Raw genomic sequence first — 24,878 nt, forward strand, 5'->3', positions numbered from 1 at the left:
CCATGGGGCACTCTGCGATTGCATGGCAGGAAGGCGGCAGCTTGGCTGCCGCCTTATCTGAACCGGGCCTTAGAAGCATATGTACAATGACAAAAAGGCGGTATTTATAAAGAATATCGGAATAAGGCCCGGTTCAGATAAGGCGGCAGCCAAGCTGCCGCCTTCCTGCCATGCAATCGCAGAGTGCCCCATGGCACTCTGCGTTCACAGCGGGCGGTGGAAATCCACCCCCCCGCTTGCCACGTCATGGAAGACGGCCGTTGAAATTGTGCCGACCCCCCCCCCTCGCCCAAAACGGCTTCCAGCCTGCAGCATTTCCAAAATTTCCAAAAACGGATTCCCAACGGATGTTTTTCCCAACGGCCTTTTTCCCAACGGCCACTTTCCACTTTCGAACGTTCATTTTCCAACGTCCCTCCCCCCAACACCCTTCAATTTCCTATAAATTAAAGGGTCTAGGGTGAGATTTTGTACCCTCTAGAATTTCTAGAGAACATAATAATAAGCTTCACAATTTCCATTCTCCAAGGTGCTTTTACATGCACTTCAATCATGCTTTCTTTTTATCCACCCATTTACCTTTCTTTTAATGTTTTTGTGGTACACTTGCCATGCCTTTGACATTGTGTGCTTTTGTTTTTCTTTTAGGGGTGTGCGAAAAGGGCGGGAGGCAACGTGAAGCGAGCGCATAAGGTGACCCCTCACAAACCGCATTTCCATTATCATGACTAATGTATGTGTTTTTATTTTATGTGGTGCTAATATTCTCTTCGTGTTCCATGTAGGTACTATGGATTCCAACACGAGCCATGAATTTGATTCATCGCAACAACGAGGCGACGATGATCCTATTTTCTCCCAAACTCCTCTCCCGCACTCTAATTTCTATTCATTTCCCCCTCCTCCTTTTCATGTGCCACCTCATGGCTTCCAAGCCATGCTCAATTCTCCTTCCTTTTCTCCAAACTCTCCCTTCATGTTTCGCCCCCCCCATTCACCTATGGTAGCGCAACCTCCTAATCGATCATCCCCCCTAGGTATCCCAAACATGGGTTCCATTCCCAATTCCCTAGGAAGCCAACCATTACCCAACTCACTCAATAACCCCCCTTTATCTTCTCAACCAAAGCGAGTTCGTGGCATGAGGAAGGAGCCTAGCGATGAGGAGATTGTGTTAGAGACCCAACCTGCGCCAAAGAAACCCAGGAACTCCAAAAAGAAGGTGGTGGTGGACTTGGGGGAAGATGACGACAACGACAATAAGAAAAGCAAGTGGCAAGAATTTTGGGTTGACCAACTCATTCATGTCAGGGGGGGCATGAGTGAGGAGTTCAACAATCCTGGGAAACAAGGGGTCAACTTGTGGGCAAAGGTGGCCACAAAGCTAGCCGGCATTTACCCTGATTTCAATAAGGATAGTGAAAGTTGTCGCAAGAAGTGGCAAGCGGTGCTAGCAAAATATAGAGTGGACAAAGCTCACAACTCGGTATCTGGCAATGACAGGAGGCACACATGTAAATGGTTCGATGTGGTGGATGAGTATTACCACGATAGAGCCACGGTCACTCCTCTTAGCCACGCTTCTTCATCAACAATGGATGATGCTACTTTCCCTGGCGGTGACAAGGATGAAGTAACTATAGCACAAGATGACGAGAAGCCACAAGCACCCATGTCCTCAAGTCGTCGAGTGACTCCCAAGTATGAGGAATCTTTGGCCACAATGGCCGATACTGGGAAACATCTATTGGACCATCTCAAGGAGACCTCTAGCCAAAATGTTGCCTTGGAGAGGGAGCGACTGAAGATATTGGCAGGATTGCATGCCACAATGAGTGAATTCCTTAAGGAAGGAAGGGGGGGCAACAAGTAGCCTTGGCGGAGGAAATTCTTGTTATTATTATTGTATGAGTTTATAAAGTTTGGGATCTCGACGTTGCTTTGTTCCTATGCGTTGTATGGATTTATGAATGTTTCTAAGCTCCTAAGAAGCATGTTAAGCTGAGAATTTAATATGTATCAACTTGTTTTGGATTTGCAGGTGACAATGGGCATGTCCAAAGACATTGCACTCTATTGTGCGTGGTTGTGTTCTATAGCGATCTATGAATTGCTTAAAGAACCAAGCATGCACAATGATGAGTGCATAGTGCAGACTTGGTTGCATGTTACCGAATGCATGGCACGATCTGTGAGGTTGAGGAAGATTGCGAACCGTAGGAGGGGTCATGAACACAGACAAGCGTGGGCATATCCACGGCCTCAAGGCTTTGTAAAATGCTATCTCCTAAGTGCTTATAGTGCTACCATGTTCAAGCGGCGTCTTAGGGTTAGCAAAGAAACCTTTCATTACCTTTGTGGGAGTCTAGCACCATTCATGCAAAAGAAAACCACAAACTTTCGTGCGCCTGTGTCTATTCAAGATAGGGTAGCCATTGCTCTAAGCAGACTTGCTACAGGAGATGGACTACTGGGCCTTGGTGACACCTATGGTTGCGCTAAGAGCACATGTTGTGAAATAATCCTTGCATTTTCCAAGGCAATTGTGAAATCGGGTCTCCGGAATATGTACATAAGATGGCCTTCAAGATCTCGGCTAGCAACTTTAGCACGAGAGTTTGAGGCACTTAGGGGAATTCCCTACGTCGTTGGTGCGATAGATGGTTCTCACATCCCCATCATTGCACCCCGTGACAACCATGTTGACTACTTCAATCGGAAAGGGTTCCACTCTATTTTGCTACAACTAACAGTAGCCGCCAATTGCTCAGTATGGAATTATGATGTCGGTTGGGCCGGATTAGCGCATGACTCCTTGAACTTCTCCAGAAGTGATATAGGGCAAGCATGTGCAAGGGGCGAGCTGGGTAACTATTGTTTGGTTGGCGACTGTGCTTACCCCGCACGGCCATACATGTTAGTGCCTTTCAAAGGATGCAAGGAAGGGTTGACACGTGTAAAGTACCATTGGAATTTCATTCAATCGAGCACAAGGATGCCAGTTGAGAGAGCGTTTGGTATGCTCAAGGCAAGGTTTCGCATCTTGCTAAAAAGATGTGACATGAATCTACGTCATGTCCCAGATCTTGTTACGGCTTGTCTTGTGCTACACAACATTTGTATCCAACATGGAGAGTCTTTTGATATGGAGTGGGTACGTGAGGCGGAAGCAGAATTGGCAGCATGCTCTGGACGTGTAGAAGAGGATCGAAGAGCAATAGCTACCTCCATGAGGGAGCTTCAAGCAATACGTGAAGTTGACATAGAGGATGCAATGGAGCGCGCTCAAGGAGGCAATGAAGGGGGTGCGAGTGACCTTGGAGTTGGCTCGGAGCGGCGAGATAGTCTTGCCCGAACAATGTATAGAGAGCAAGCAAGGATGAATGTCCTACAAGTTTTTGGAAGGGCGGCTTTAGAGGAGCTGGACTCACCTACCAACTCCGATTAAGCTTTTGTAATACAAGTCTTTTGTCTGGCTTATTGTGGTTTGTAGTGTGGCTTCTTTATTTTTGTAGTTACACTATGCTTTGTGGACATAATATAGCTTTGTTCTATGGTTTTTGGTATGGTGTTTACTCTTTCTTCCGCCGCCCCCCAGTGTTCACAATGGGCGGCGGAAGAAGTCAGGCTCCCTTTTACTTCCCCCTCCCCATGTGAACACTTGGACGGCGGAAGTGTGCATTTTGTAAGAGTTCCACCTGGAAAAGTGTGTTTGAGAGTATGTTTTCCGCCGCTCCAATGTGAACCCGCCCTAAGCATGGCACCTAAAAGAATTCCACTGCTAGATATCTCAAACTCAACGCCTCCTCACTTATCCACTGTGCTTTAGTGTGACGTAGTGGTACCATTGCTCCTAGAAAGCTGGCTCCAAATTCCATAGTAGGATGGATTCTTATGCCACCTGAAGGTCCCAACTTCATAATTGAACGCCATGTCAATGATGTTAAATTAATGCACACCAAACAAAATTGTGAATATGCACATCAAATTTAGAATGACTCTATCAATTTGGTTCTCTTTTCTCTATTTGTTTTGTTTAAAAATCTCACTATTTTTCTTTTTCTTCCTTCCAAATGCAACTCCATGTGCACATGTCTAGTCTGACTGGTGTACCTAGCTTATATTTTAAATAATGAGTTCTGGTTATTATGTCACCATTGGCATATCCTATTAAAACCCCAATCACTTTGGGTTTTTAGTGCACATTCTCTTTATTTTTTCATTCCTAGTCATGAAAGTGAATAATACCCTCTCTCCTTGTCATCGATCCACCACCTTCTTAGTCATGAAAGTGAATATTCTCTCTTCCTCCCACCCATCCACCTTCTTCGTCTCCATCCTCGTCCTCATCCCCCTCTCTCTCTCTCTCTCTCTCCCTCTCTCTCTCTCTCTCTCTCTCTCCTCCCACCCATCCACCTTCTTCGTCTCCATCCTCGTCCTTCACCTTGTACCCAAGATGATGTACCTCATGGATATGATTTAATCTTTTTGGTCTCATAGGTCATTTTGGCCTTTTGAAGACGTTAATATAACTTTCTTTCTTTCTCTCTCTCTATTTGTGTGTACTATTAAATATTAATAATGGTAAATATAGAAATAAATAGGGTCTAGCTAGTTTTGTAAAATTTCACTTGGTATTCTAGCTTTAAATAAAGCATTTCTAGAGTGAATATAGCTGCTAGTGTGGGTTTTTTTGTGTTTGGGAACCATCTCTTAGAAGGATATTATGTAAGCAATGATGTGCAAAGGTGACACCTCTTGGCATCATACCTTGACATGTGGCATGTGTGGTGGTGGCATATGAGTGCACCTTGTAAACGGAAGCCTCTCTGATAGAAAGGATCAAATATCATAAAGATATATTTTTCTAGGATGCCACTGGGACTAATATTGGTATGAGAGCTATTGCCTTTGCCTAAACGTAGTCCAACTATCTTCTCAAATCTAGTTGTCGCTATTGTCGTCGACTTAGAGCTAACTATTACAGTCAGAGATGGCTCTCGGAGTCCACTGTTGCCTGTTATCTATTTTCATTGCCATTTTGGGTGGAGCTTATGGACAGCACACCACTCACAGCTAGTCAGCTGCTCCACCTTAGCTATGAGATCACCATCATGGCCCAGACCGTCATCCAGTGCACATGGTTCTAGTACGTTGCATAGCTTCGTCTTTGTGATAGTCACCAAGTGGACACTTCTTGGAGTAGGGATTAGAGGCTTTTTCAACTAGACTAATAACATAGTTTGTTACATTCAAAGAGATACATTTTGAGGCTTTTTTGGATACATTTGTGTTAAATCAAAGTTTTTGTTCTATGATTTGTAGATTCTTGTTTATAAGGGGTGAATTAGTGTAGTGGAAGCATCCATATGCACTCTTGTATTTGTGCAAACCCTAGGCACTTCTATTTTTGTGCACATATCTCGAAGCATTTTTCTTCTCACTCAGGTATATATCTTGTTTTTGGAATGCTTTGGCAATCGCACCTCACATCCCATCATATTCCAATGCCTTGTGTGCACACTTCCGTACCTCTCTTCTCTTACACTCCCAAGAGCTCACATCCATGGAGGGATTTCTATTCCTAGCATCCTATCCAGCTTTAGAAAATCCCATACTATGAGAATGTGGGTTTGGTGGATTCATGACATTTGAAGGATCGGCTTGATGGGCCCCACTAAGCACTATGGAGATTAATTATAAAGAGTCTACAGAAGGCCATGTAGCTATGGGATATTGTTTCGGGGCAACAATCTCGGCCTATAGCATATCAACACTTGGTAACTTCCCGACAAAACCAAGAGGGACACTAATTGTGGCACAAGTGGTGTCATGCATTTCAACACCGTAGCGTGGACCATTGAAGATCAAAGATGGTGGAATTCTCAAGCAATGACCATGCTTGCTCCTTTAGTCATGCGATCCATTATTCTTCACATCTGATTCTACATCTCTCGAAGGGTTGCGTGGTGGTCCTTGAGACCATGTTTCAGTCTCATGATGAAGTACGAGTCACATGTTGATATATCAAGCTTAATAGGTATTGCGGACATTGATGACCCGCCTGGGTGATAGCTTTCACACCTGTGTCACTAGCATGGTTGGTGAGATTATCGTTGATATGTTGTCAGTGGTGGATGACAAGATGTATTGCTATGCTAGAGATTGCAGGTTTGCTGCAAAGTGCATAAGTTCTTCAAAGCACTATTTGATAAGTTATAGGTAATCATGTGACAATTTGTCCCACATTGTGAGCGAGGATAAGAAAAGCTTCCAAGCATAGAAGTTCAGGATGACCAATTTTCTTGTAGGGAAAGAATATTGGGAGTTCATCACATGCGATCAAAAGGAGTCATATATGGTTGAAAGAAAACCCACCCCATATGCATTCAAAGCAAGACATGAAAGAGTGAGAAAGGTGTACTAGTTGCATGATAGTATGACAGACTATGATTGTGCTTATACAGGATGCATAAACACCTAAGGAGGATTGGGACACGTTGGTGATGATGTACAACATAAATACTCAAGCTTGGAAGATGCAGCTAAAGTTGGAGTTGCGTAATACAACCTGAAGGAGACTGAGTTTAATGATTACTGAGTGAAGATTAAGACGCTTTTAGGAGTCCTTCTTTCTCTTGGAGTACTAGTAGATGACGATGATATGGTGTTGGTGACCTTGATTAGTCTTAGCAAGGAATACCGTCAGTTTTAGACCTCCATTGGAGTTCGAGAGAACTTTCCTAGATTTCAGGAACTGATTACTCTTCTCATCCATGAGAAGATGAATATTGGGGAAGGTTTATCCTTTGGATATTCTCATGAGCAAGCCTTTTACCTAGATAGATGTAGAGGTAGAGACAAATCATTATCTAGAGGTCGATGTTCAAGCTGTTTTGGAAATAAAAATGGCAGGCACTAGTAAGAAGACAAGTCTAATGTATAAATAAGTGGAAGAGGTAGGGGAGCAAAGAAGGCCAAGGTGGTTGGCAAAGAAATCAAAATGCAAATAGCATATAGTGCTATTACTGTGGCAAACCAGGTCACATAGTAAAAGGCTGTTATAAAAAGCAGAATGATATCAAAGTGGAAAGTTATAGCAAGGCAACTACGCATCATCAAGTAAACATGGTGATGTATAAGTGAGTTATTTAGTATGTGGATTTGGTGTCTCTAACCACATGATGAGTCATGTGTCTGCGACACTATCAACCCAATCACCATCTGTGTATCCATATAGTTGTATCTTTGTGCCAACCTCATAGAAAAGTCTGTAATCAACTATGGACTTTATGTACTTGAGAATCTGTCTAGCCACATCCAAGTATGGCTCGTGAGGCTTATATAAACTGACTCTAAAGTCCAATATCATAGTTCAAGTGTAGCCTAGTAATAGGCATGTAGATTAAGCTAGCCACTATAAGTGTTCATTGTGGGGCTTCTTCAAAAGCTCACATATATCTCCAGAAGCCTTTGTATTCTACTCTAATGGCACTGAAATAGCCTTATAATCTATCATATTAAATGTCCAAGCCATACGACATGTGTGCCAAGATGTCATGAGGTGATCTCTTCGCAATATTTGAAATATGAAGTACATCTGCGAAGTTCTTTATTTTGCCATCTTGCATAGACAATGGGACTTTTCCAACATGCACAATGGGGTGTACAACATCATCACTGTTCTTACATAGCTTGTTTTTCCATTTTCCACATGTCTAAATCACTCCCAGAGATCTACCAGTGGCTTTACATTTTTTTTTGGGAGTGTTGCTGTGAGTTGAAGCGGTAAGAAATAACTGGCTTTGCCTTGTCGAGTATACAGGCAAAGTATTGGGGCATTGCTATGGTAGCAATCTGACCTCTCTACTCTATACTCGTCATTGTTGCAAGCCTTACTTATCCAATATAATTCACTTGAAACTACAAGGGATACTCAAATGAGAAGCAAGTAGTGAATTTGATATTTTTAAGGTAATGTAGCCCATAGCCATCGTTATGAAAGGAATAGATTTGGTTAGTGACGAAGAGGCTTGGTAAGAAGAACACAATTGAGTGTACTAACCAAAAGATTGTTGATGGAATTCAAGACAGTAAAACTGCACTTTTAATTATCTTTACAATCCATAATAATGATTATCTCATTTGTGAAAAATCTCTCTCTCTCTCTCTCTCTCTCTCTCTCTCTCACACACACACACACACACACACACACACATCTAAAGGAATTTAATAAAACTTAAGACCTTATGCATATATCTCTATGCTACCTTCCTAGATAGTCTAAAACCTAAACGATGTATGTATATGTTAAAAAATATGTGTGTCTTAATCATTACAACTTTACCTTTCTTGGTATGCATGGTCATACACATTTGATCTCTTCACAAGGGTTAGTTACTCCCTCGATAGAGTACCATGTAAAGCTTTCTTTTCAAACTTGAAAGTGCCATACATATTAGTTTCTTTTTTTCGTGTCTCTCAAACCAACCAAAGGTCCACCTCATGGAACCTGAAGGTGATAGATTCCTTTATTATTTAGCATATGCTACAAGATTTACGAAAAGGGGGTAGACTTCTAGATATTTTATCTCATCAAAAAGTTTCCAAACAAGCTAGTATTAAAAAAAAAACATGAGATCATATAATATTATTCATCATCAAAAAGTTTCCTAGTATAGCTAGAAAAAACACCATTGAAGATAATGAAGTAGTATTAGCTACTTAGAGAAGAATTTTGAATAGGTGCCCAAACATTTGAATGAATAAAATATCTTGTTTTTGCCTCTTTCTCTTGTTCCAGTAGACCTATCACCTCTTTCGTGATTGTGAAGAAAGCTTTGTCGTATAAGGTTATTTCTCAATCTACTTGCTTATCCATCTTATGTAACAATTTTGAAAAACTTATTGTCAAGCTAAAAAGTGCTTGGTTTTTGCTCTTTTAAGATTGTATAGCAAGGTTTCCACCAAGTCTTTCAATGTTGAGCTATTTTTCATCCCATGGTACACTACTTCAAAAATGACAAATTGTGTCTTGTTTTAATATTTTATTATATTAACATCCAAGGTGTTGTAAGAGGCTCACCAAAAGTTCATTTGCCAACAAGTTCTTGTCTAATTAAGTTGAGTAGAAAATCTCTTATTTTGCATGGAAATGGATAGTCAAAGCTCAACCAAAGGAAGGTTCATCACAATAGAAATGCCCTTATTAAAACCCAAGAAAGGACACCACTACAATAGTACAATGGATAGTCAAAGCTCAACCAAAGGAAGGTTCATCACAATAGAAATGCTCTTATTAAAACCCAAGAAAGGACACCACTACAATAGTACAATGGCCATTTGCAAGCTTATATATTGTAAAATTCTTTCTACCACGAGAGTTTTTGAGGGATGGAAAAAACTTAAGCCACTAATAGAATCCATTGAGTGCTTTAAGTCCATGCCTTTATCACTAGCCGAATTTTGATGAATTACATGCAAGATATGATCAAATTTTGAATTACTCCCTACTAATTCATAGATTAAATACCTTCAGATAGATGTTAGATCTATGAGACACTAGTGTTGACATAGTAGTAGTACATTTTAGAAACTTAATCAAATCATTGAATCCTAATATATCTATGCTACAAAATCTATGTGTTGTAACTTTCAATTTAGTAGTAAAAAAGTATGTCTATGATACTAAGATCTTCACTCATAAAAGTCAAATGATCTGACCATCTATCATGAAATATCAAATCATGTGATCATCCATCATACAATATCATGAGTATTGTCCCATACTTGATAGATGAAGTAAAAAATGCATCCTTGATAACAATAACTACTTCTAGGTTTGAATAGAATTAAAGTATGGTAAAGAATGTTTAAATTGTTTCTCCAATAAAAACACTTTCATACTTAATATCGATAATAGAAATAAAAATTACGAGTTATAGTTTTTATAAAAAAGCAAATTTTGTTTAAATGTGGGTTTTGCGAGTTTAGGAGTCTACCATAAAAAATTCCCAACGAAGTTATATTTTTTAAAAAAAGAATACAAGTTGGAATCTTGTTTATGAGTGAAAAATCAATACTATATTAGAAAGAACTCATTATATTGAAGCTCTTTCGTTTAAGAGTAGGTTGAACCCTTCAAAAATACATCACATTGTCCGTAGCACTATTCATCCATATACTTTGTAGGATAGCAACAACGAATGTTCAAGGATGTGGGATAATTCTCTCTCTCTTTATCGTTGGTGCCAAAATGGCACCCATTAATCAATTTAAAGTATAGTTGATGTTTTTACCTATCTTTGCATGCTTTGTTCTTTTGTTTTCAACACACTTTCTTATGTTTCTTCAAGTCTTGTTCTTTCTTGTTCTTATGGTGTTTAAACTTCCACCAACTTTTTATCCATAGATTTCCATGTTTTATTAATTAGCATTATATTTATTGTTCTTCTTAGAGGAAGAAGAGAAAGACGAAGACAGAAAGGGGAAGACAAGTTTTTAGTAGTTATGTTAAAGAGAAGATTGATGATTTAATTGGTGGGTAGATAGTTTTGCTAGAAAAAACGAGTTAACAAATATCGTCAAAGTGAAATTTGAGAAGTACATGCACTAAATATTACACCTTTACTTATGATTGTTTTTACTTTGTGGCATAGTACTCTTGTGCATGCAACATATATGTATACTCAAGCTAGAGAAAGTAGTTGTTTAAGTTATTCCAAAAAATGTAATGATGCATATGCATGTTACTTGCACATGCAACTCTACTTATAGATTCATAATGTTCTTTTACTTATGTTTAATAGAAAAATAAGTGTTTGCGCTTGTGACTAGATGATTGTACAAACAAACTCACTTAAAATTTTAGAAATCCCACATCAAATAGATTTCTTAAAAAATAATCCTTTTATGAGATGTTTGATTTTTTTATTGGGAATCTTTTTTGTTTAACATTATTATTATTTGCTAATGTGAATGATTGTGTTAAATGTATAAGATAAAGGAGGGTCCCTTTTTTACTAAGTTATAAATCGCTTCACTTGTGTATTTCTGATCAATTTTTACGAATAGCACCTACTTTTAGAAACTTAATCTAATGGAATTTCTTAAAAATAAAAAAATTGTGATTACATTGTTCATTTGGACTCACTATATTTCAAAGAACAACCACTTCACCATTTGGAGTGTCCTTCTTTTTATGACAAGGAACGGTATTACATGTATTAAGTGTATACCATTTCTTATCATTAAAAGAAGACACTCTAAATGATGAAGTGATTGTCTTTTGAAATGCCCTTCTTTTTATGACAAGGAATGGTATTGCATTTATTAAGTGTATACCATTTCTTATCATAAAAAGGACACTGCAAATGGTAAGTGGCTGTCCTTTGAAATTTGGTGAGTCTACAATGGTAGGAAGCAAAGAACTCAGTAATTAGGTCAAAAGGATAGCTTTCGTCTAACCTTTGTGTTCCTTTTCCTAGTAGTATTTGTAGACGTTATTTTTTAGAAAAAGATGTATACTTATTGTATTATTTGATTATTTATTGCTCAAAGAACTTGGAAATTCTTTATCATTTTCCAAGACTTATTCACATTTATAGGTTATTCTAACAAACTTAATTGGTTTTTGATGTCTAGGTATAGCTATCCATAAAGGCTTTCATTTTCTTTTAGCAAGCTATAGTCCCATGGAAAGAGAATTACTTTTAAAACTATGTGAATCAACAATGGGAGATCGCAAGCTTCCACGCGAGTGGAAACGGTTCTTAAATTATCATCGACTATCTTGGAATATTCTCTCTCAAGATCGTAAAATGGAAAACCAAGAATTCAAGGGATGGCAGAGAAAATTGATTCTTTGGATTTTTGTATGCTGGAATTGGATAGACCAAATGAACGTGATCATTGAGGTACTTGCGTTATGCCTTAGGTCTTTGTTTTATCATACACTCAAATCATTTTAAGCATATATAAAGTAAGTCATTTTCTTAGTCTATTATTTTTTAGTAAGGTTTGTGATGTTGTCATGGTAGATTAGATTCTTTCAATATCTTGTCCATGGCTACAAAGCTTCACTTTTTTTTGGATGGAGGTTGGGTAGGCTTAGAACCACTTTTTTCGATAGACTAGATATAAACTTACTATTTAGACAAAAGATAAATCTTTTAGAAGAGCACCACAATGCTACATAGAGGGTGTTCCTTGGTTCTTGGCCATACACTATAATAACTTGTTGAGAAGGTCTTGAGATAACAAAAATTTATAGGAAGCTTATCCCAAAGATAACTCCAAGAAGAAGGTAGTCTTAAACTTTCTCCTTCTATCTAAAAGAAGTAACAATAGAAGGTCTCTTCGATTGCAGAGAGAAAGATGACACCTTTGAGTATGTTGCCACATAGACCAAACCTATAGAACCAAGGAATCCTACCAAGCATGGAAATTGCTTAAATTGGTTCCCATCCAAAGTAACACTTTTAGAAATGTAAATTACAACTTTCTAAAAGTACTCAAAGTAGACAAGTATGTGCATCCATTGTGAAGTCCATAGAGAAACCCTACAAAACCAATTAAATGTATATTTAGCCAAATTTATTAAACCAAATGCCTTTGCCACCAAACACTTGGGTAGATTATCTTATGGCGCACACTCAAATATCATTGGGTGTGAATGTCATGAAAATGTTTCATCTTTTGAGAATATCAAATGAGATGCTAAAAGACACAAATGTATCTTCTTGGATTATAGCATGGATTTAATGGAATATCGAATCTCTGATCCTTAGTCCAAGATGATCATAGTGAGCTCGGATTTGTTATTATTAGAACAATCACATGGGATGGCTTCCCTTGTCTTTATCATGTAGTAAGGAAATGACAAAAGAATGATAATCTCCACTTGCAACATTGGCTCTGTTCCATTTTGATGTGGGGAAGTCCATACCGTTTCTTTTTGTAATGGATTTGGAGATGAAGGCATAAAGCATTCCAAGCTATTTTCTAAGTGGTATGAATGTTGAATTTCATTCTTAGAGAGGGTTAGGATGTGTAGAAATGGATTAGCATCAACGTTTTGACATATGTAAGAAAGTGATTAGGGTTGATGAAAAAACTATGGAATAATGACAAGCAAGAGATTTAGCAAAAAGATCATATGGCATTTTATTAGGTAGAGGACCTTTATATAGGCTAAAGTACATCTCTATTAGCCAATAACTGTGACGCATAAGCTTGATTAAGCTATTCCGTAATCTTGCATAGATTTGAGGACCACTTCCCTTGAAGTGAGCACCTACTTGGGCCTTTCCTCATCTTTTTCTAGGCGCCTTCTTTTGGTCACCCTTTGGGTTGTGGACATTCCACATAATAATTCACATTTGGAGCTCCTTTGAGCCTTTGAATCTTACTTCTATGACTAGTACAATTCTTCTTCATTTGAGGGTCGCATAGCACTTCCCTTTGCACCTAACATTTACCCAACATCACTTGGTATTTTCAACACTTCCTCTCTAGTGATGAACTACTACCACCATACACACATTGGATCAACACTCTGTGTCATTTTTTAGAGTGGTCTATCATAGGTGCCTTGTAGGATATAATGTTATCTTAGGGCTAAAAGTTTTACACAAGGATAGGTATATAATGAGTTGGTATCATAGTTACTAGGAGTTTTAGAAATGCTTGATTTGAAACGAGTTTTAGAAACGTTTCAGAAGTTTCATATTTTTTTTAAAATGACAAAAAAAAGTTTCAAACAAAAGTGCAAAAATATATATATAATTTTAGTGCTAGGCTTCATTATTGCTGAGCCTACCTTGCATTTTGGAGGTTTGACAAAAACTCAGTACAAAGGACTTTGTGTGAATATATGCTTTTATGTGTGTGTGTGTGTGGAGTGCGTGTGTGAGAGCATATCTTGATACAGAGGTCTACACCCACTATTGGGCACTGATTGTGAGACAAAAGATGATTACAAGTGTCCATGGAATATCATCATCTTGGAAAACGGAAACAAAAACTTGAATCCTAGTAACTGAAGCTAAGTGCTAGGTAAATGCACATAACAAATAGGGGAGCATGCTATAAAGTATACAAGAATGATCATAATGCACTCTATCCTAAATCTATGGCGGGGAGGGGTCCATGGAGGAGATCCATCATTGGACAGGAGAGGGTGGCCACAAGATTTGAAATAGTGAAGACAGGCTGAGAAGAAGAGGTCTCCATCGTGCGTCGGTGATGTGTAAGGATCACATGGATCTTGGCCTGGTGGTGGTCATGGCCCAGCAGGCCGAGTTCGTCTCGTAGCTCGGAGCACTGTGGCTTGTGGTAGAGTTACCCCTAGGATACTATCTTGGTTTGATGAAGGTGTTTGTGGACTAGTGTTAAATAAGTTAAAATGTACCAACTCCTTGTAATGTGCCTGGGCGCCTCTATTTAATGAAGGTGCTTGTGGACAAGTGTTAAATAACTTAGAATATACCAACGTCTTATAATGTGACCGGGTGCTCATATTTAATGAAGTGTGGACCTACAAACTATCAAACAAACAAAGAGTATGTTTTTGGGCTAGGTCCTCACCATAAAACCATAAAAAAAAGGGTTTTCTCGTGCAGTTTCCTCTCCAGCCCTCTGAAGTGGGAGGTTGGCATAACTAGGGTGATGACAGGAGTCCTCTCCCCTAGTTACAAGCTTGACTGAGCACAATCTCAAGCTTTGGGAGATGGAAAACAACTCAAAAAGTATCCCATAAGAGCAAGCTTGCACCAATAGACACGTGGATATGTATGAGGTCCGTCTCTACTGGCGTCAAGTTTGGCAAGAGTCAATGGTCCTCCTCAACTACATTACCGGTCAAATTTTTTACCTTGCTCCATTGTTTGAATAATCTTATTTGTTAAGATGCGTCTCAACATTTTGTGTGCTGTGTCTAGCTCCATCTCTCTGTGGTTGTGAGATGAAACCCTAACATTCTCTCAGTCTCGGAGCTTGGCTTGCTTCTGCTTTTGCTCTTTAGGATACCTCGTAGGAGACTGCCCGTCGCCTCCCACAATTGAGGAGATTGTTCGTTGCCTACTTTCCCATTCTTAGAAACATCCCCGCCGGTGAGTTGCCCTTCACCTGCTCGCCAACACCCGAAAGCGCAGCTGACATCGAGCGGCACCGCCGCCCAACCCTCCTTCACCACCCAGCCTAGCCGAGAGCTCCTCCCTTTTTCAATGGCGGATCTCATGATAGAGTCGTTGAGGCTCGCCGACTGAGCTTGAGGGAGGGGGGAGGAGAGGCATTGGGCTGAGCAGCACCCTCTCTCGACTGAGCAGCCTGCTATACAAGAGCTTACCCACTGATCTCCATTATTTTTCCTGCAGCATTCAATTCGCCAGTCTCGTCTGCTTCTGTTTTGGGATGACCAGCTTACCATTGTTGTACTGTGCACCTCTCGTCGAGCTACTCTCTGTCCACCATCAAAGCCTCTGCATATCCAACTCTCGTCGAGGTACTCTCTGTCCACTATCAAAGCCGGCACGAGACGCTTCTTCTCGACCATCAAGGGGTTATGTCGATGGTCTACAGGTCTGCATTTCTTTTGATCTTTAGATTTTATGAAGCTTTCAGCTTGTAGGTACTACACTAAAGAGTCACAATTCACAAATTTTCTGGGCCTTTTTTGAAATTCTTGCAATTTAGTACAAATGGGGCCATCAATGCATACGACTTTTGAGGTTTTCTAAAATTGATGCAAGTCAACACAAATTGAAGCCAAAATTGTATGAAAAATTAAAGGCTTTTCTGTTTGGAGCATATAGTAGTGTTACAAAGTCAAGATTAAGGCATATGTACACACATTGAGTGTTTTTGAACACTAGAGAGAATATTGGGTTACCTGGCAGTGCACGTATGTGCTTCTTGGTTTATGTGTAAGTATTAAAGTGTGAATTTTGACATCTGGGTTCTTGTACAGCCAAGGTGGCAAGCTATGGCTCTGAATGCTATAGATGTATTTGGTGTGCTATCCTAAAAGGAGGATCAGTTTCATGATTCGGAATCTACTAGTAGCCAAAGAGCTTTTAGGCTTTATGTGTGGTGATGACACATGCCTACCTACCTTAGAGCTAGCAACACCGAAGAGGAGAGTACTCAGTATAAGAGATTAGTTTAATACCGTCATGTATATCAACGATTTAGACCTACTTTTTTTTTTCACGACATCAGTATCACCACTTGTATGTTCATCAGTACATGATCGTCTATATATTCAGGTATCTTTATTGACTAGTATATCGATGGTACTTATGAATAAAATGTAGGCGATTTAGACTTACATTTTTTTTCGCGACATCGGTATCACCATGATCGTTTGTATATTCACCTATCATCGGTATCTTTATCGACTAGTATATCAATGGTACCTCTGAATAAAATGTAGGTATATGCATCGGGCATGGGTGTTTTTACCGATGCTTATACCGATGTGCATACTGACCTTTATACCGACATATACATACCGATATTGGGAAAAAAATTTAGGGCAAAATGGAACAAATTAGAACAATTTTCTTTGATCTACCCCATTATGTCCACAATATCTTGCCTGACACTTATAAATATAAATACATTAAAGACAACCATGTAAAAAAGATAATCAAAATTATGCATAAAATTTGGAAAACCGAAAAGTACACAGACATTCATATCCAAGATACAGAAGCTCATTGACATTAAAAAACCTTAGAAGCAATATAAAGCTCAAGACACCTTCTCTTGCTTTTCGTGGCTCCTCCGGAGGTCCTTGTATGGATAGAACCACAAGTTTTATCAGGATAATTTAACATAAAAAAAACAAAGATGTAAAAAGATAAATTAATTTATACATAATTTTGAAAGTTGAAAAGTTTAAAGTTTGACAATATTATATAAATTAATTTATACGTAAAATTAATTTTACGTATAAATTAATTTATACGTAAAATTTAGAAAGTTGAAAAGTTTAAAGTTTGACAATATTATATACTTATATAATTGAAGATGTGGATCCAATTGAGCTCTTGTCCTACCCGCTCTCTCTTGTCGAAGAAGGTGGTAGTTTCATGAGACCATGCGAGGTCATACTCTTCTTGAGTTTAACCACATCCCACTACTTATCTCTACACACATTTAAGGAAGATTTTTTAATATGTTTAGCAATTCATACATATATTATTTACACTGCAAAAACTAAGAGGTGAAAACTTACAAGGTATGTACGGAAGTGCCTAGTGCCACTAGCCGTGCCACTAGCACCAAGGTAAGAAGTCCTCAATTAGAAGTCCTCAATCCTTCGAGGTGTGCTTTAGCAGTCTCCTGTTGTTGTGATTAATATTTTCTTGGTTTCTTGTATCTTGCACTTCAGACCTATGATGACTCATAAGATCTCTTATTCTCTTAAGCATCCACTTGTTGAATTACTCAGAGAGGGTTAGCATTTGTGGAAACTCTCTATGAAGCTGCTCAAGAATGTAATATTTTTTCTCTTCTGGGGGGCCTTGCCACTTTGTGAGGATATCGTGGCTGAATTGTACACTACAAAGCTAACATAGATACCTAAGTACTCTACCACCTAGCTCATCTTCGATGAGAGACTCATCATTACAGTATCTATAGGAGTATAGGAGCCATACTGGAGAGCAAGGAGTATGACCAAATGGAGTGCCTACTAGATTGAAACCCAGAGTGACGTCGAGTGTGGACTTAGGAGTGAAATCCGTTAGTGGCTATAAGAGTGACACCTCAACTATAGCATGGATTAGCATAGTGGTTGTGTACTTTAGGAACGGTGCGGTGTGGTACAATACGCATACGAGTATGTAAAGTATGCATCGAGATGAGTACTTTAAGTACGTTCACTTTTTAAAAATAATGTGTAAAAAAAAACATTATAAATCATTTATAATTTAGCAACATTGGTACACAAAGATGCACAAAAAAATAATTGAAATGCAAACATGTATGCTATATAAATGTTAAATGAGTTGCACTACATACAACATGAAGTCTTGCTGAAGCTACAATCCTAGTACATACTACAAAGTACAAATACCAATAGCCATATGGTTGGCTCTCACTCATCATCATCCAAGCTTGAAGATGAGGATGTTGAGTAGTTCCCATCTGTGAGAGGAGATTCCCATTAGAACTATATAGTGGCTCTCGCTTCCTCACATCACCTGATACATTAGTATTCGATATCTCCTCAACAATGGTAGAGGTCCTAGGTATCTTCTCTCGAAGAGTCTGCATCTGGTGCTTTGGATCACCTCTACTGATCACTATGGCACCTCTCCCTTTGGAATGTGCACCATGAGTATACACCTTGGTGCCTCTAGGGGTGGAAGGACGACTCAGCTGAGTTGAAGAAGTGAGGGAGCTGGTCGTGAGAGCTCGAGACCGAGCTCGAGTGACTCGTCTATCAATGACCTTGAGCTCTCTGTGAGCTTTTTGTATATCTTCTCTTGCTCATCACGTACTATGTCGCTCTCCTTGGCATGCCACTGGCTGGGGCACTCGAACTCCTCAACATCAACCTATGGCGTATGTATTCACTAGTAGTTATTAGCAACTAATCACTTTAAGCTTACAATGATCTTTAAAGTGTATGTCGTAATTTTTTAAACTTGTTTTGGTCTATCTGTCTTTCGAAGACTCCGAAGTAGTGGAAGGTTGAATTTGCAAAACAACAATCTCTCTAGCAGTTTTGAATCTTTGTACGGATAAGAGAGTAGTTACTCTAGTTCCTCTCACACTCCGGAGGAACAATCTTTAAATCCACGAAGATTCAAGTCTTAGTTATAACAAATCTTAAAGCTTGCATCTTACACTCTAGAGCCGAATTTTTGTTCAATATGTATTTTGTATTATTACCTAGGGTAATAGTCAGTGCAAGGGCTTTTAGTTGAGGCAGATGGTATCCATGTGTATCCCACCAATCTAGAGGCGTCTTACACACCTCTAGTAGCATGGAACACCACGTTTTTAGAATTCTCCAAGGTTATTGGATTATCCTATCATCTCTCGATCAATGTGTACTTGTTGCTCATCTGTCAATACATGACTTCTGTATCATGGATAGAAGCGCGGTGTCCTTGAAAAGATCTGCACTCTTGTAGAGGATGCAATAGTGCTGCCATACCATGAATTGGATGACGCATCCAATTTCATCTCCTCTCTACATGGTGAATAATCTCATCCACCTTGTAAATGCCAACAACCATAAGTACATACTATGGATAGTAATTTATAAATCTTAAATATTAAATAAAAATTATAATTTACAATTCAATATTTAATATTCACCTGGCTCTAGAGATGACTATGCATGCTGCAAGCTCTCTCTTCATCTTGTGGAAAAGATGATAGAGTGTTCCCATGGTAGATCCCCCCATATTTGTGACATGCAAAAGGATAAAGAAGGGTTTCAAGACTATGGTGATGTTATGTGCTTCTGTCCAAAACTCCTCATCTAGCACCTTTCTTTGGATGGCCCTTGTGGCTTCATGATTTGCATTATGTATTTGGCTCCCAACCACCCACTGATCGACGAAGACATCTCGAACATCATACAAACATTTGAAGACCAAATATATATAAGGGAATCTAGTCTTGGAGGGTTTTATGATATCTTTCTCACTATGGGAGCAAAAAATAGCCAATGTCTGGTGCTTCTTTCTAAAGATAGAAGCTATGCATGTAGAATCCTCGATGGTAGGCTGCACCCTTACCTAACTCAAGCTTCGAATATTCTCTATAAGAAAATACAAGGAGTGTGCAATACAAGGAGTCCACACAATGCTTGGAAACGCTTCCTCGATCAACTTACCCATCCTCTTGCAGTTAGAGGCATTGTATGTTACCACTTACATCACATTCTCTACCTCCACCTCCACCTCCACCTCCACAATAGCCTAACGAATGTGGTGCTAGATAAAATCGTTAAATGATCTGCTTCTCTTCCTTGTCTACATTACTGCGTGCAAAAAATAGATGCTAAGATATGAAGTGAGCAAGATATTTATTATGTGGCGTCGCCTTGTGTCACTCCAACCATATGAAATGATGGTGCAACCAAACTTCTTCCAACTTGCTTTGATAGGTTGGAGAGAAGTCTCAATCCTCTCCTTCTCTTCCTTCTTATGGTGATCCTCATCTTATTGTACTCTAAACCCATTCATCCATCCACATTGCCTACAGTGGCAACATCGGCAATCATGCTCTTCCACTAGTTCCTACGTAGTATATTGAAAGAGAGATTGCACTCAATGAGTGTGTACTCTATCTCAATCTTTGTCCTGTATTGTGTCTCCTTGATCCATGGCATGGAGTGCAAGGAGAGAGGAATTAATGTTCTATTGCCTAGAAGGCTACCAATAGGTGCCGAAGAAGTAGACACTTCCTTATCCTTAGAAATCCTAGCCCTCTTCCTCCTAGGTTCTGCATATGTAGGCAAAGAGTCTAACAACACTTCATCAAACTGATAGTGCTACGAATCTCTCTGCCATGTGGAAACTCCTTGGGTTTCTTCCTTATAATAGCATCCGCCATTTGATGTGGAATATTTGGACACCCACTAATTCCCTTGTCCCTTATCTTTGACATGTGGTGGATGATCCACATGATCGAGCTAGACTCTTGCAAGAAACAATAACGACACTTCCAATGACAAGTGCTTGAACCTGTGATGATGTATTGTTAAGGATGATGATGTGTAGCCTAGTAAGGGTTCGGTGCCTTTGGTACCTTAAACAAGTTGCAATGTACAAAATCAATATCAGAAGCCTCATTAGCAGTTGAATTTTTGAAAATAGAGGGATTCGAGAATGAAGATTGAAAAATGATGATGTTGAGATATCGAGCTCAACTAGTGTTACGGGACATTGATGTCCCGCCTGGGTGATAGCTTTCAAAAGATCCTCTCCTGCTCACAAGAAAAAACAGAGCAGGAAAAATAGCAGGGCAGCCACAAGGAGACTCTCCCTAGGTGCTGAAAAGTACAAGTATCAGTACAAAGAACTGAATGGCTATATCATACAATAGGAGGGGGGAAAAGCCAAACAGGTGGCCTGTAGTGCCAGCGGGAGGACCCCGCGTGAAGGGTATAGAAGGGGCCGCTGCGCCAGGTGGTGTGAAAGGCCTGGCATCGCAAGATCGCCTCATCCAAGTCGCCCCGAATGCGGTCGTACTGTCCCCGCAAGGTATGGATCAACTCCTGCCAGATCCCCCGAACAGTCTCTGCTAGTGGCTCCAGTCTCCCCTCAAAGGCCCTGAAACACCGGGCCTTCCAGGTGAACCAGATGATGGTGATGCTGCTGAGGAGCTCCCATCGTAGATCCCTCTCCTGTGTCCAGCTGGCGGACGAGAAATCCGGTGAAGGAACAAGGCGAGGCTGGCCCCTAATGAATCTGATGGCCTCTCTGTCCTGCTCCGTCTCATAGCCCATAGTAGGCCCTGACGAAGTCGACCAAGCAGCGGCACCCCACGTATATGTACCCTCTGGAGAGAGGGGGGCCAGAATACACAGCATCCGCAGCCAAATCAGTTGCGCCTGAGGGGAGTCCCAAAGGCAATGTCTCTGTGTCTCCATAGGGTGGCCGCATCGGACGCAGGCCGTCGGAAGCCCGCTGTAGACAAGCCAGGTGCCAACTGCTGCTGAGCCCCTGTGGGCGACCAGCCACTGGAAAGTCGAGATCCTGCGGGCCTGTCGACTAGCCCAAAAATCCTCCAGAAACTCCTGTGAGTCCCCTTGTAGCCGCCAGTGCCCCGCTGCAGCTGGAGAGACCATCCTCCTCGCCGTCAAAATATGCCATCCCAACCGAACAGTATACTGAAAAAAGGTAATCTCTGTGGCCTCAAGGGATGCATAAGGATCGTGCCACTCGTACTCACCAGGGTCCCATTGTAGCCGGGCCAAGGGGCGCGCTGCATATGCCCATATGCGCCAATCCGGGAGCACATCTGCAGGGTCTGGGTCAATATGCCACTTCCGAGAAGCGGCGGCCACTACCCGTATCCTCTGAAAGGTGCACTCTGCAACCAAAGGCGACTCCACCTCCACTCTCTGACGTCTGCCCTCATCCTGAATCTCAGAGTAGAGGCATCTGCCATCCTCAGTGCAAGCTCTGACAGCAATCAGGATCTCCAACTGTGTAAAGGCTCCCATCCACCGTGGAGCCACTAGCTCGATAGGCATGAACCACTCCTCTGTGAGTGCCTCCTGAATGTCATCCCTCATAATCAACCCCTCTTTGAAGTGACTCAGCCTCTCCACCTGGATCTCCTCTGGTAGACTGCAAAAGGCCTGCCAGTCTCCAAAGCTACGTGCTGGTGGGCCTGCCGCCAAAGGCCCCCAAGCTAGACGAGGCCGAGAACCCAGCATATGACCCTGCTCTGTGCGAACCGCTGGTGCGAACCGCTGGGCTCCAGATGAGCAGCTGTGTGGCCCGCTCCTCAACACAAGAAGGAGGTCGCTGAGAGAGCCCCGGTCTCAGCAGCTCCCAAGCTCTTAGGATGCTCAAAGCAAATCTGTCCTCCCATCCTCTACTGAGGCCTGTCCTCCTCATCTCTATGAAGATCCATCGAATCTCTGGTGCCAAAGTGCCCCCTGCTGGGGGAGCTCGAGCCTGCAGCCGCTGCAAGAGAAGCTCTTTCCAAGGCTCAGTGCCTGGAAGCAGCCCCCGAACAATAAGCTTCCCCAATAAGGCTCTACTCTGATCGATTGGATCTATAATGCCCAAGCCTCCCTGAGCCAGCGGAAGGGTAATAATTGCCCATGCAACCTTTGCCCGAGCTGGCTGTGATCGTTCCGCCCAGACCAAAGAAAGTTCCTCATCAGTCTCTGTACCTGGCTGATGCAAGAGCTCGAGAAGATCCAGCAAGACGTAATGTACCACATGGCCGCTAACAGCACCTGATTTGCCACCACCACCCTCCCGGCCAAGGATAGTCGAGTTGTACTCCAATACAAAAGCTTCTTCCGAAAGCTCAGAAGAAGCAGGGCAATCTGCTGCTCAGGTGACAAATCTAGTCCAATCTGGCATCCCAAATACCGCACTGCTGTGCTAGGAGGAATCCATCTAAAGCCGAGGTCCGGGCTCCATGCCGGAGTGGGAGCGCTACTGATCCAAAAGGCCACTGTCTTGCGCCAATTGATCAATGCTCCTGAAGCTGCACTAAAAACCTAGAGCGACTGCTCTGCCCGCCGAAGAAGATTGGCCTCCTGGCCATGCAAAAATAAGCCCGTGTCGTCTGCAAACTCAGCATCGAGCAGGTCCTCCCTCCGAAGTAGGAGCTGGAGTCCTCTCAAACCAACCTCATCTGCCGTCAAATACATGCTCATAGCCTCCGCAAAGAAGAGAAAAAGAAAAGGGGCGAGGGGACACCCCTGAAACGGACTGATCTGGTCAGCTCTCAAAACTCGATCCCCGTCCTCCTGCAATCAACACCTGGCTGCGAGCTGTGGAATACAGAGCCGCCACCCCTCTAATCCAACCTGGCTCAAAGCCCAGGCGAAGCATAGTGCCCTCTAAGAAACCCCAATCGACTCTATCGTATGCCTTCTCAAAATCGAGAAGCATCACGACCAGGTCCTCACCAAGAAATCTAGCTCGGGCCGTCGCCTCCCAAAGGTGAAAATGTTGTTAAGGATACTACGCTCCTTGACAAATCCTGTCTGGGTAGCATGAATCAACTCCCCCAGGAAGGGCTGGATCCTCAAAGTCAAGGCCTTTGCTAAGACCTTGTAGACAGTATTGAGGATCATAATAGGTCTCCAATTCGGAATATCATCTGATACTCCCTCCCCCTTGGGGATGAGAAAGATCAAGCCCTCTGAAAAGCTCTGTGGCATCACCCCAGTGTCCAAAACATACTGAAAGCCCCTGTGGAGGCCTGGTCCCAAAAGGTCCCAATAGCGCATAAAAAAGGCAGGCGTCAGCCCGTCCTCCCCTGGGTACCTATGGCGCGGCAGGACCCTCAAGGCCTCAGCAAGCTCAACCTCTGAAAGAGGCGCGCCAAGGACTGTACGCATACCATTTGTGACCCTCCTTTGCACGTGGGCCCACACCGTCTGTCTGCAAGCATCCCGAGCCTCAGTGGCTGGCTCCGCTGAAAGCAGGTCTCTATAGAACCCAGTGGCAATGGCTCTGATCTCCCCGGGCTCAGTAGCGACAGACCCGTTCGGCCTCCCAAGCTGACGGACTCCTGCTCAAGCATGACGGGGTCCAGTAATCTCAAAAAACTCCCCAGTCACTCTATCCCCAAGCTGCGTCCACTGAGAGGCCTGGCGACGATAGTAAAACTCATGTCTCTACTCCTTTGCCTCTCTAACCTCCTGGCGTGCCTGGCTCAGCTAGGACGCCATCTACTCACATGCAGGCTGCTGCTCCTGAAGGCGCTGAAGCAAAGCAAGGCTGCGTCTCAGCCGCTGCTCCCGCTCGCGAATCTCTCCCAGCCGTGTCAAAGCTGCAACGTGCAGAAAAGAGCTAAGCTCCATGAGTCCCTGGGCACACAGGCCTGCTGCATCCTGGTCAGAGCACTGACTATCATGCTAGATCCTCTCAATGTCCTCTGCGAGACTAGGATCTGTAAGTACCCTCTCTGGGATCCTCAACTGCAAGCTAGGCTCCCGTGTCCTCTTGTTTGGGGTTCTTCAAACACAACACAACTATTAGGTAACACTAAACTCAATTCCCACATCAGGCTAAACACAAACATCTTCCTCCATAGAGAACACGGATTAAGCAGAGATTTGCTAAACAAGATAGAGAATAACAGAACTGAACTGAAATACCATGTTTGATTGATCAAGATGAATCGTACATTGCTTTCTTCTTCTTCTTGTAAAA

At 41.6% G+C, this 24,878-nt stretch overlaps 2 protein-coding genes and 1 long non-coding RNA gene across 3 annotated transcripts in view; all 3 read left to right on the forward strand.

The window, feature by feature from the left end:
- The window catches only part of LOC147609785 (uncharacterized), an 83,410-nt gene that overhangs the window by 29,811 nt on the left and 28,721 nt on the right, over positions 1 to 24,878 (forward strand). The window contains exon 11 of the mRNA XM_086786890.1: positions 11,644 to 11,915. Within this exon, the coding sequence (XP_086643016.1) occupies positions 11,644 to 11,915 (272 nt within the window). The remainder of the gene's footprint in view (positions 1 to 11,643; positions 11,916 to 24,878) is intronic.
- LOC147609787 (uncharacterized) lies at positions 461 to 1,059 on the forward strand. The gene is made up of 3 exons (XR_015264173.1): positions 461 to 529; positions 649 to 693; positions 786 to 1,059. It is a non-coding gene; the product is annotated as an uncharacterized LOC147609787 (long non-coding RNA).
- On the forward strand, positions 1,093 to 2,765 carry LOC147609788 (uncharacterized). The gene has a single exon (XM_086787062.1). It carries the CDS (start codon positions 1,142 to 1,144, stop codon positions 1,871 to 1,873), a length of 732 nt encoding a protein of 243 aa, XP_086643188.1. The 5' UTR covers positions 1,093 to 1,141; the 3' UTR covers positions 1,874 to 2,765.

The sequence above is a fragment of the Cibotium barometz genome, chromosome 50, assembly GCF_041138505.1.
Source record: "Cibotium barometz isolate CiBa-2024 chromosome 50, ASM4113850v1, whole genome shotgun sequence".
Lineage (NCBI taxonomy): Eukaryota > Viridiplantae > Streptophyta > Polypodiopsida > Cyatheales > Cibotiaceae > Cibotium > Cibotium barometz.